Raw genomic sequence first — 11,465 nt, forward strand, 5'->3', positions numbered from 1 at the left:
CACGTGCGCGCGCGCGCAGCCACACGGCGCAAGAACCGCGCGCGGCGCAGCGTAGCGTCCTGCGGAGGAGCCGCGACTGCGACGCATCTGGGCGCAGCTGGGCGCAGCTGGAGCCTGGGGCGGAAACTTGGGGGTTTAAAGAAAGAAGGCAAAAAAAGAAAAAAAAAAAAAAAAAAAAGAAAGCAAAATCATGGCAACGTCGGAGGAGCAGATGCGCGCCGGGAACGTGATCACCCCCGAGGTGCTCAAGCAGCTCCTGCAGGTGCACAACCTGTCTCGGCAGGACTTCATCGAGACGTACAGCGTGCAGCCGCTCGTCTACATCCCCGAGCTGCCCGCGGGGGCCAAGACCACCTTCGTGGTCATGTATGCCATCATCTTCGTGCTGGCGCTGGTGGGCAACAGCCTCGTGGTGTACATCGTGCTGAGGAAGCGCGCCGTGCAGACGGCCACCAACATCTTCATCTGCTCGCTGGCCGTGAGCGACCTGCTCATCACCTTCTTCTGCATCCCCTTCACGCTGCTGCAGAACATCTCCTCCGAGTGGCTGGGCGGTAAGTGCGCGCACCCGACCGCGGCTTCCCTCCCCCAGCAGCAGCAGGCTTTTACTTCCTAACAACTTTGCCCTCGCGTGACAAAAGCAGTTGTGAGTGGAGTGAGTGGAGTGAGTGGAGTGAAGTGAACGAACACACACGCGCACACGCGCACACGACGCTCCACGCGGAGGACACTTGGCTCTTACGCGCGTCCCTCGCAGCAGTTCCTTTGTGCAGCGCTGTGTGGCGTGTGATGTGATTGTGAACCTACGGGGATGTCATTTTCATTGTATAAAATGTTGCAAAATAAACTTAGAGAATGTAATTCTTAAACTTAGAAAATGAATAAAGGACTGTGATTTACACAACGGATTCTACTTGGCTACTCGGTGTAACCAGTTCAACTTGGGCTTCACTTATTTTTACACCTGCACTACTTGTGTGTTTCTACCACACACACGATTCCCTCCCTCTAAGGAAACACATGGAATTGGTCATAACACACCTATTGTGTCACATGAGACACACCGATCCTCAATAAATAACATTTCATGGTGAAACTAAGGGACACGGGCATCACACACTTTCAAGCAAGATTTGACAGATTTTTAAAATAATACTTGGTCCTGGTAGGTTACAATGCTGTGCCTTCCAGAAATTACTATTATTACCGTTAATAAGTTCTCATTAATACTTTGTTTCTACTTACATTAATGTATTTATTTATCAGATGCTTTTCTCCAAAGGGGCTTCCAATGGACTCTGCAGTGTTACCAGTGATCATCACTCCATTATCAGTCATTGCTTCAGGAATTCCTTCGAGCAGGACACACACAGTCACTGAAAGTGTTTCAAATGTACTGCTCATTATTGGCCTAAAAATCCAATTTTGACTGAAGTGTCACAGAACAGATTTAACAATGTTCTGACAGCCCTACTTAATTGTTACTTAGTTACTTATAACCTTTTCTACCTCTAAATATATCCATAAATCCAGACTGGTCTTATCAGAAGATAAGGAGATATTAAGAGATATACAGAGTTCTTGCTATTTTCATTCTGTTGTTGTTGTTAATTATCATGTTTGTGTGTGTGTGTGTTTAATGCTGTGTGCCTAATGATACATTTAATTATAGTGTTTTCAGTGATAAATTTGGTGTGATGAAATATTACATTCTGTATTTGTTTGTGTTGCGTCAAAAACATATTGATAAACTCCTCCCGTTGTGAGAACTGACAGCAGCAGTTTTTCTGGAAACTCTCAAAGTTTTCCCGGAGTCATGTTGGAAAACTCACCTTGAGCACCACACACACACACACACACACACACACACAGATCTCTGCAGAATGTGAACTGTGGATTAATCATGGCCTTCATAAAATCACTGAAAATGTCCCTGGGTAAAACCCTGTTTTGCAATGATGTACTGAGCCCCGTGATCCTGCAACGTGGAATACTGGTGATGTGACAAATATTTTCTGACTTGATTTACACTTCCATTTACATGCTTTAGAAGTGTTTCACTTAATCTTACACCCCTTCTCCTGTGAGCCACATGATGGTGTGAGACATGTTCGGAATACAGATGTTCTAGGCTTAGGCTTGACCCGTTCAAGGTTGAACGAGCGACCGTCTTTACACCGGTGCTTAACAAAACCCAGCCGGGCTCAGAAAACCCGTCGGGCTTCTCTCCGACGTTTGGGACAGGTTCTCCTGCAGGAAGGGCAACATTCGCCTTCAGGAGGAGGCGAATCAGTCTATTCTATAAGAAGCACTAAATGCCTCTGTCCTGTATTATAGCGTCTGCTGTGGCTCGACCCGAAAATGTCTCCAAGAGGCAAACTGGTTATATGTCACAGTGACAGCAACATTTTTAAACTGTTTTACCGAATTCCATCCGTTCGGGGTGAACGGCCTTTGAAAACACAAATGTCATTTTGCTTTGGCTTAAATTTAATTAGTTTAATGTAAAAAAGCTATTCGACTTTAACCTACCATATGAAGGAGTTCAAATGAGAACAAAACAACATTTTTTTCCTAAATGTTTATCTTTTCCGATTATAAATTATGTATTTTATTTGTGACGTATTCATTCGTTCATTTTCACTAATCACTTGTCCCGGTCGGGGTTTTGGAGGTCTGGAGCCTATCCTAGAATCACCTGGCACAAGACTGAGAGGGTTAACCCCTGGGCGATCCGCCATCCATCGCAGGGTAGCCACACACACGCACGCACGCACACACACACACACACACATATGTTCACACACAAAGAGCAATTTAGCATCCCCAACTGCCTGAATTGCATGAATGAATGAAACAAAACTATTAATCCCAGAGAGGAATTCACTTTGGCTGCAGCAGCGTACAATGTACAACACACCTACGTACAGCACACGCCTGTGACATATATGTGCATACGTACACAGATAAGTTACCAAGCATAAATGAGCAGAAAAATAAGTTATCAGGTGAAATAAGTAGAAAAATAAATAGATGATAAATAGAATTGCAGCTACATGGGGAAAAAGTGATGCTGTATCAGTTACTGTGGCGGGCAGTTTCTACTATTGCAGCTTCGTGGGTGGTCTGTCGTTCAAAAGGTTTTGCTCTAAGTAGATGAGCACAGAAATGTGTTCTGTGGTCATAATGGACTCGAGTCTCTGGGTGATGCACACTTATTGTCACACACTGATTTGTGGAGTTTGATTAAAAGCTGGATCCAGTTTCAATAAGCAGCCGTGGTAAAAACTAGTTGCACGTTAGAGGACCTTCAAGGCTAAAATGACGTCCTACCTCATATCGCAGTTCCTCCATTAGCGACTCCCCGCCGAGTCGCGACACTCCTCATCGAATGAGTCCCACTCCTAACCTTCGGCACTGTGTTCTTCTCCCAGGTGTCTTGGTGTGTAAGACTGTCCCCTTTGTGCAGACAATGGCCATAGTGACGTGCATTCTCACCATGACCTGCATCGCTGTGGAGAGGTACCAGGGCATCGTGTATCCCCTAAAGATGAAGAGGCAGTACACGCCGCAAAGAGCTTACAAAATGTTGGGTGCGCAAGTGCTGATGGGCACATTCACTACTTTGCATGCCTTATTAATCAGACGGCGGGGGGGTTAAGAAGTATCAGCAATAACGTCCTGGATGCAGTGTAGATTTCATGCATTTCATTTTATGAAATGTTAAAGTAGGAAGTATTATTGCGGGCACTTTTTGACTTCCCCCTCGTACTGTTTTTAACTTATGATTATCGAACTTAATATAACTTACATTGAACTTATGTCCACCCTGTTCTCATCTCACTTTCATAAGCCTCAGGTTACTGCCGTAGGTATCGAAAGCTGCCGACAGTCGGCTCATTTATACAGCAGGACATTCGTGGTCTTTGTCCTTAATCTGTGTCCTTAACTGCTGTGCCCCGTGCTGCCTGTCAGTGCCAACTCGCATCGGTCGTCCTTAGAGCCGGCCTCCCCGCTTCGTGTCTGATAGTACGATTCGCTCTCCACCAGTGCCCTCTATTTACATGTCAGTGACACGCCCTTCCACCCAAACCTCACCATTTACCGCATGTACAGCAGCTTACTGAAGCAATTCGGCTCAAATTCTCTTTGGTTCCTCCAGGGAAGTGTTGGGGGGCCCCTCTTACACCACTCAAGCTTGCACCCTTAACCAGTATGCCACCTAGTGGTAGGAAGAGTGCAAGTCCACCGGTGCTGTGCAGGATAAGTCAGCTGTCACTGCTTTCCAACCACACACGCGGAGGCACCCGACAGACATCCGTGCCCCAACCAGCCGACACACTGACTAGTTTACACCCTCCGCCTCTCAGGCACTCCCGCTTACGCTTACCTGACACTTTTCTGCAAAGCTCCTGACAATTGTTTACCCGTTTACACAGCTGGGTAACTTTACTGGAGCAACTTAGGATAAGTGCCTTACTCAAGGGTACTGCAGTCACAAGAGGGATTTAAAGCTGCAATGTTTGGATCCAAAGGCAACAGCTCTAACCACAACGCTACCAGCTGTCCCCGTGCTTATTATCGACCGTCCAGCTCTCTACCGTGTTCTTCACTGGGGCTATGAGCCAGCAATCCATCAGAGCCCTTTAAACCTGGGGCACATGTTTTTTTTTTTAAATTTAAATACACCGCTCAGCTGTTTAACACCTACACCTGTTTCTATAAGCTGGATGTTGACTGAGGTCATTTTCTTCACATCTCTTGCATCGCCTGAACGTACGCGATACACGCTAGTGCCCGTGTAACCTGCCCTGGTCGTCGTTCAGTTCCGGGAAGTTTATTAGGCCCCGTATTCAATGTTGGGTTTATTATTCAGCGCATTGACTTTATGTGTCGTATGTCTAGGATTCGTCTGGGCTGCGGCTGTGATCGTCGGGTCCCCGATGCTGTTTGTGCAGCAGCTAGAGGTATGTGCCATACCGCAAATGTGTTCTTTTCGCAAATTTTTGCTTTATTTACTTGCTTCTTGATCATGTATTATAGGAGCAATAGTCCAGTGTACTTACTGTTACTATTCAGCAGCAGTTATTACATTAAACTGTCTTGCATTTTTTTTATAGAAATGTACAACGGGAAATACCAACAGAGTTTTTTTTTTTTTTTTTACAGTTAATACATTTCTTTGCATAACGACACATACACTCTTAGACTGGGATATTAGCTTTAAAGTTTGGAAAAGGAGGAAATTCATGGTGATTTCCCTTGGAGAGAACGATGGTATTTTGTTGACCTTTTGAGCATTGCATGTAATGCTGTTTAAATCTTGTAAGGGAAAAAAATGTCATTGACTGCCTTGAAAAAAGGAGCACAAACTCGGCGAGATGCTGAAAACAGCTGCTGATTATGTGTGTAAAATACATCAAAAACAGCACTTTGTTCTGAGCCTTATCTTCAACAGCCATCATATGAGCTCCTCTGTCTTCCTCATCTCTGTGGTCGTCCGAGATGAGAAATGTTCAGCAGTGACATCTGAAAGATGCGTCTTTCGCACTCTTCTCAATGGCAGAGATAATAGCTTTAAATACACACACACACACACACACACACACACACACACACATTTTCAGAACCGCTTGTCCCATATGGGGTCACGGGGAACCGGAGCCTAACCCGGCAACTCAGGGCGTAAGGCTGGAGGGGGAGGGGACACACCCAGGACGGGACGCCAGTCCATCGCAAGGCACCCCAAGCGGGACTTGAACCCCAGACCCACTGGAGAGCAGGACTGTGGTCCAACCCAAATACAATACAAAAAAAAAAAAAAAAAAAAAATTCACTTCTTTTTCAAATGCACTTTAAAGGAATTAGCAAACATGAGATACTGTATCTAAAAAAGTCCTAAAGCCGTTTGCATAGTGATCCAAAGTCAACAGCCTCACATTACACGTTGTGAGGGTAAACAAAATTAATGTAGATTAGAACTACACTTACTTTATAGGGGTGTCCTGGTCCCCTAAAACATGAACGAACAACAGTTGAGGGCTTAAAGAAGTCATCCCAAGTGCCCCTTCTGCATATTTTAAAGTCAGCTGTGTAGGAGGTAGAGAAACAAGTATACAGATGAAAAGATAAAAAAAAAAAAAAGAATTTTAAAACAGAGAAAACGGGGGGCTTCCAGCAGCCTTTCTGCATGGTGCCCTGTCTAACCAACAAAGGTTGTGAGGTTTATTTACTTTTCCAAGACATTTTGATCAGTTTGAAACAAGGGAGAACCTCTTCAAAGCAGACTTCTTTTTGTGTTAGAATGAGTTTGACAGTAAATATTTGGATTTTCCGTAACCACAGAGATACCACTAGTTTTAATGTATACAAGTACATGTATAGAAATATACTGTATATATGTGTGCGTAACGTAATTCACAAGTACTACTACTGTTACATGGTTACACGTTGCACATCCAAGGGAAAAGAACGCATTTAAAAGCGATCAGAACATCTCTATTTAGATTTCAAAAAAAAAGAATCATTGTTATAATTTTTCTTTAGCTTTTTGATAGGACACAGCAAACAAAATCAGAAATTTTCACTAATCTTTTATTAAGCAAGGCATGTACTTTTATATAAAAAAATATTTTTATATTTTACTTATTTCATGTAAGTAAAACACCGTTTTTGAATGAATGACAGCTCATCCTGTACCGGAGGTATTAAGACATAAAATTATAACTTTGATTCTGGAGTATTTTATATGCTTTATGGGGGAAAGAAACACTTTTCATTTCAAGTTGCTGAAAGACCGAATGAGACAACTTGCTGCCTGGGGACCGTAAAAATTCACGGATGTGTGTCCTCAGAGCGTCGTTCGGAAAATAAACAGCACACAGACGGAAATGTGACTGAACAAGTACAGCTATTTTCATCTGTAGTTATTTCACGCTTTGTCACGCCAGGCGTTTGCACCATCACGCACTTTGAGTCACTTTCCCGCTTCTCTCCTGCTCCCAGGTGAAGTACGACTTCCTGTACGACCGCCACCACGTCTGCTGCCAAGAGTGCTGGCAGTCGCTCGCCCATCGCCAGGTGTACGCCACCTTCATCCTCGTGGCCCTCTTCCTCCTGCCTCTGGCAGCTATGCTCATCCTCTACACCAGGATCGGAATCGAGCTGTGGATTCGCAAGCGGGTTGGCGACTCCTCCGTCTTGAACGCCATGAACCATCGAGAAATAAGTAAGATCTCAAGGTAGGCGTGAGCCCCAAGCGAAACCTTCGACGCGAATCATTTAAAACACCTAACGGGGCACAGAACCTGAATACCTTGAACCTATAATGAAGGTAAATATACACTTTGTTGCAGAAACATCGACTCGCACGCGTGGCAGCCAGTGCCGCGTTTTGGTGTCCGCGGGCCTTAGGTGTTCTCAGTCACAAATTGCGCAAAAAAGGAGGGTAAACGGCAACTGATTTCCGGTAACTGATCTGGCGCACTTTAAACCCTTGTACTGGCTAGTGACAGAGAAGCTGAAGAAAGAAGCCTTTCCTACAAGCTCTGTGGTTTTTTTTTTTTTTTTTTTGTAAATTCCCCCCCTGCTTCCCTGGCCCTAAAAATCGCGTAGGACCTCGACGCTCTGCCTGCTCTCCCCAGTCGGAAACCCGATCACAGCATCGCCAGCTCTGTTTACTTTTCTTTATCGCATTGTCATTTGCAGGCGTTTCATTCCTTTCAAGACACGTAGCAGCGAGGGCTATTGATCAGACACACATGCCTCACTAGGTGCGGCCTCAACAAGCTCTGGGAAGTACGGTGTGAGCTCTGCTGAAGGACGTTGTTTCTGTCCCTCCGGCAGAAAGAAGAAGAGGGCTGTTAAAATGATGATCACCATTGTGTTGCTCTTCACAGTCTGCTGGGCTCCTTTTCATATTGTTCACATGCTCTTTGAATACAGTAAGTTTCCCGCCGCAAACTGACCTTCTCGGACTGAACGAGGTGGAGTTCCGGCGACGTAAGCATGCGTTAACGCCAATCTCCGCTCTGTCCAGATGACCTGGAGAAGAATTACGACGAGGTCACCGTGAACACGATCATCGCCATCGTGCAGGCCATCGGGTTCTTCAACTCCTTCAACAACCCCGTGGTGTACGCCTTCATGAACGAGAACTTCAAGAAGCACTGCATGTCGGCCCTCTCCTGTTGCCTCGTGCAGGCCAGGCGTCCGGCTCAGGAGGGGCCCAAGATGAGCGTGCACTTCGCCAAGCGGGACGCCTTCCTGGACGACCCGCCCAAACCCTGCACCAAGCCTCACGGGTCCCAGCACCCGGCCTTGGGAACGCTGCGCCCCGACACCTCCATGGTGTTTGTGGAGGAGAAAATATCCACCGTCCATTCGGAGCTCCCTGCAAGCAGCTATTCCTCATCGCAATAAATATGTGGCATTTTGTCCAAGAATTTATTTTCCTAACATTGAAAAAGGAAAGCGCTGCACTGCGCGGAAATGAAAACCAGTGCTGTCCGATGTTATGTAAAAATATAACATTAGCGATGTATAATATTTAAGTTATTCGATGCTGCGAAGGACATTGCTTGTACTACTACTTATGTCGAGTGAAGCTGTCGATATTCACAGAGGCTAAGCATGTTGACCATGCATCCGATAAATACGATACTACAGTATTTTCTAAAAATATTTTGCTACTATGTATTTTGCTCCACAATTAATAGTGTTTGTGGTAGGAATAGTTGTGTTGCAAAAATAAGTTGTATTGTGATGATTCCATGCATTAGCATATTCATAATGTCATTGTTATGGATATCAAATACGAAAAAAGGCTTATTACGAACCGAGGAAGAGGAGCTGCTCAAGTTCAGACAGCGAACAATTACTGCAGACCGTAGAGCGGAGTAAGTTTACGGCTCAAACATTACTGCGCAGTAAATGTAAGACAGGAAGAAACGAGTGTACTTGTGCTGCAGTCTGAGATCTTTCGGCCAGTCGTAGGACGTTGAAGCTCAAGGGTGCAGTTCACTTTGAGACAGAGGGGTGTCCACGAGGGCAACTTTTGAAATGCAAACTCAGGTATGTTGATCTGATGAAGTCTTCAGCCAACAGGTCGCTAAAGTCATATATTCATCACCTGTCGAAAGTTTGAGAACGTTGCTGGAAACAAATCGTTGTCATAATTGACAGCATTTTAAGAGCTGTCCTTCATTTTCCTTCCTCAGACAGTTTTTGAACTTTAAGGTGTCTTTCAGGTTGGTATCAATCCTGACGGAACAGCATGACTCCGGTACATGCTTGAGGCCACAACTGACTTAGTGAAGACCGCCAACTCTATGAACAGCATAGCAACCTGAAACCATGACACTTGTCTCCTCCATGCTGGACAGCAGGAGACCCACAATCAGAGCTCATGCATTCACTCTTTCTGCATCCTGAAAATACTCAGTAGTGGTACTCAGATTTTTCAAATTGACTATGACTGGTCCATGGACTGAGTTTCACTCCTCAACTATCCAGTTTTTGGGGTTTTTTTGGCCCAGGAAAGTGTGGCTTCAAGGAAGCGTGTTCAGAATTTTGACTGGTACTTCATAAAAACACAGAAGAGAAAAAGACAGGCGACCCACAGACATAGTGAGTCATGGAAGCAGAATAAGGACATGTTGGAGAAGCTGTCGTTGATAATGAATAACTGCATTAATGAAGGAAGGAGAGTTTTTCCTATAGGGCTTTCTAGAAACATGGAAAATCCTGGTGAGGATCCAGACTTTCCTGCAAAAGGTTATCAGGCAAATCGATGCAGGAGAACAAAACAACAGACCTACACAGCATTCCCAAGAGACTGGTAGGAGAACTGACAAAGATCAATTTCTTTTCACCACGAAGAACACTTTCACCACCATTATTTATTTGCTTAGTAAGTTCAAAGTGACTTGCTTAACATACAATTTCACCCAATTATACAGCTGCACGCACCCCAAAGGAACGCGTTTCAAGCACCGCTCTACGGTTCTACCGCCACTCTTCCCCCCTGCTGGGATAAGAACTAGCAACATCTTGGTTGCAAAGCTCTTTTCTTTAGTACTCCGCCAGCTGCCGCCTCATCAAAAGACTCCACTTTTTGGAACTCGGATTACGTGCGAGACACAAAGGCCAAAACGGTGAGCTGCTACTCTTCTATCTCGAAACACTGCAAAGCCTCTCATGGGACTTTCCAAATCTCAAAAAGTCTGGGAACTACAGCACAGAATGTCTGATTTAAGTCAGTCACAAAGTAATGAGTAGGCCAACTCAGCATAAAAAAACTGGAAGATATCATCTAAAAATAAGTAAAGAGGAGAAAAGGCTACCTGTTTGCAGTGTGGGAGCTTGAGGATCCCTCATGGTAAAGACTGAGTGCAGTCTCAGCTGGGGATGTGAGGTCAAGAAGACTGACAAGCGGTGACTAAAAAACACCAAAATTACATAAAAGAAAAACGAGGAGCACTATGAATGAAATTGCTCTCATTTAACAAGATTCAGCACACAGTCCATTATCAGAACGGAACATGTAGTAAAAGCAAAATTCGTCCAAGAGTCCATTAAGCCTCGACAGCTGATGGCACCAGTTGAGCCAAAAGATGAAAGAAACAGCTGGACATGGTTAGTGTCCTAGACACCGACGGGACACAAATAAGGACAGAGCACATACTTGAAAAAATTGGTAGAGTTGGGATAAAAAAAAAAATGTGTAGGGGGGAAAAAAATATGACAAGACTGATGTTGCACAGAGTATTGCGGTTGTGCGAAACAAATCCTATCCGAGTTTGCAGCTCCGGCGGCCTGTCAGAGTGGAGAATGCATCCTGACGTGCTGAAATCTGCCAAGTTAAGACTAAAGCAAAGACAGGCCTCACGTTAATGACCACCACAACATATCACAAACCGTCACCATTCTGACATGCCCTCCAAACCGGTTCCCTTGATACCATCACGGAGAACGTACCGTTCAATCACAAAACACTGCTACGCTGCACATTTCGGCAGATGACGGCTACACTGGCTACACTCCAGGGGCTTGCCGAAAGCAGATTATATTTAATGCTACAAATAAATATGTTCACTTCCAAAATGCTGTTTACAAGGTATTTAAGAAATATAGATGGTAGCTGTGACACACGCAGCTTTAATTGGTGGACCGTTTTAACAGCAAGGAATAACAGCTATGACTCCATGCAGGCAACTCACAGGGAGTAGATGGCTCGGATTTTCACGTGATCACTACAGATTTTTCACTTGGTGATGAGTGGAGGAGGGTGTATTATAAGGTATCTGGAGGAGGACCTTCCCTGTACACTCACATTCATCCATCATGATGCTCATTACAGAACCACACTCTCCTTATGAAGTTATTTCCTCATTGTTCGGAGATTAACCATCACTATGGTACGATATAAAAAAGTAACTATAAGATCTGTCAACCCAAAAGAAACA

The 11,465-nt window shown here is 44.7% G+C and overlaps 1 protein-coding gene across 2 annotated transcripts; it reads left to right on the forward strand.

Annotated features, from left to right (window-relative positions):
* Positions 1 to 10: 10 nt before the first annotated feature.
* qrfprb (pyroglutamylated RFamide peptide receptor b) lies at positions 11 to 11,020 on the forward strand. Of its 2 annotated transcripts, XM_018760875.2 has the most exons (6): positions 11 to 554; positions 3,435 to 3,593; positions 4,906 to 4,967; positions 7,006 to 7,241; positions 7,846 to 7,943; positions 8,039 to 11,020. In XM_018760875.2, exons 1-6 carry the CDS (start codon positions 191 to 193, stop codon positions 8,419 to 8,421), a joined length of 1,302 nt encoding a protein of 433 aa, XP_018616391.2. In that variant the 5' UTR covers positions 11 to 190; the 3' UTR covers positions 8,422 to 11,020. The 2 variants fall into 2 exon arrangements, with proteins under 2 accessions (XP_018616391.2, XP_018616392.2); XM_018760876.2 differs by lacking the exon at positions 3,435 to 3,593 and having other exon boundaries at positions 12 to 554.
* The last annotated feature ends 445 nt before the right edge of the window (positions 11,021 to 11,465 follow it).

Source organism: Scleropages formosus, chromosome 24 (genome assembly GCF_900964775.1).
Source record: "Scleropages formosus chromosome 24, fSclFor1.1, whole genome shotgun sequence".
NCBI classification, from domain to species: Eukaryota; Metazoa; Chordata; class Actinopteri; order Osteoglossiformes; family Osteoglossidae; genus Scleropages; species Scleropages formosus.

Coding starts and splice junctions, on each gene's coding strand:
- qrfprb (XM_018760875.2), top strand. CDS start 191: ATGGCAACGTCGGAGGAGCAGATGCGCGCCGGGAACGTGATCACCCCC. Junction 555..3,434: donor CTCCTCCGAGTGGCTGGGCG/GTAAGTGCGCGC, acceptor TTCTTCTCCCAG/GTGTCTTGGTGTGTAAGACT. Junction 4,968..7,005: donor TGTTTGTGCAGCAGCTAGAG/GTATGTGCCATA, acceptor TCCTGCTCCCAG/GTGAAGTACGACTTCCTGTA.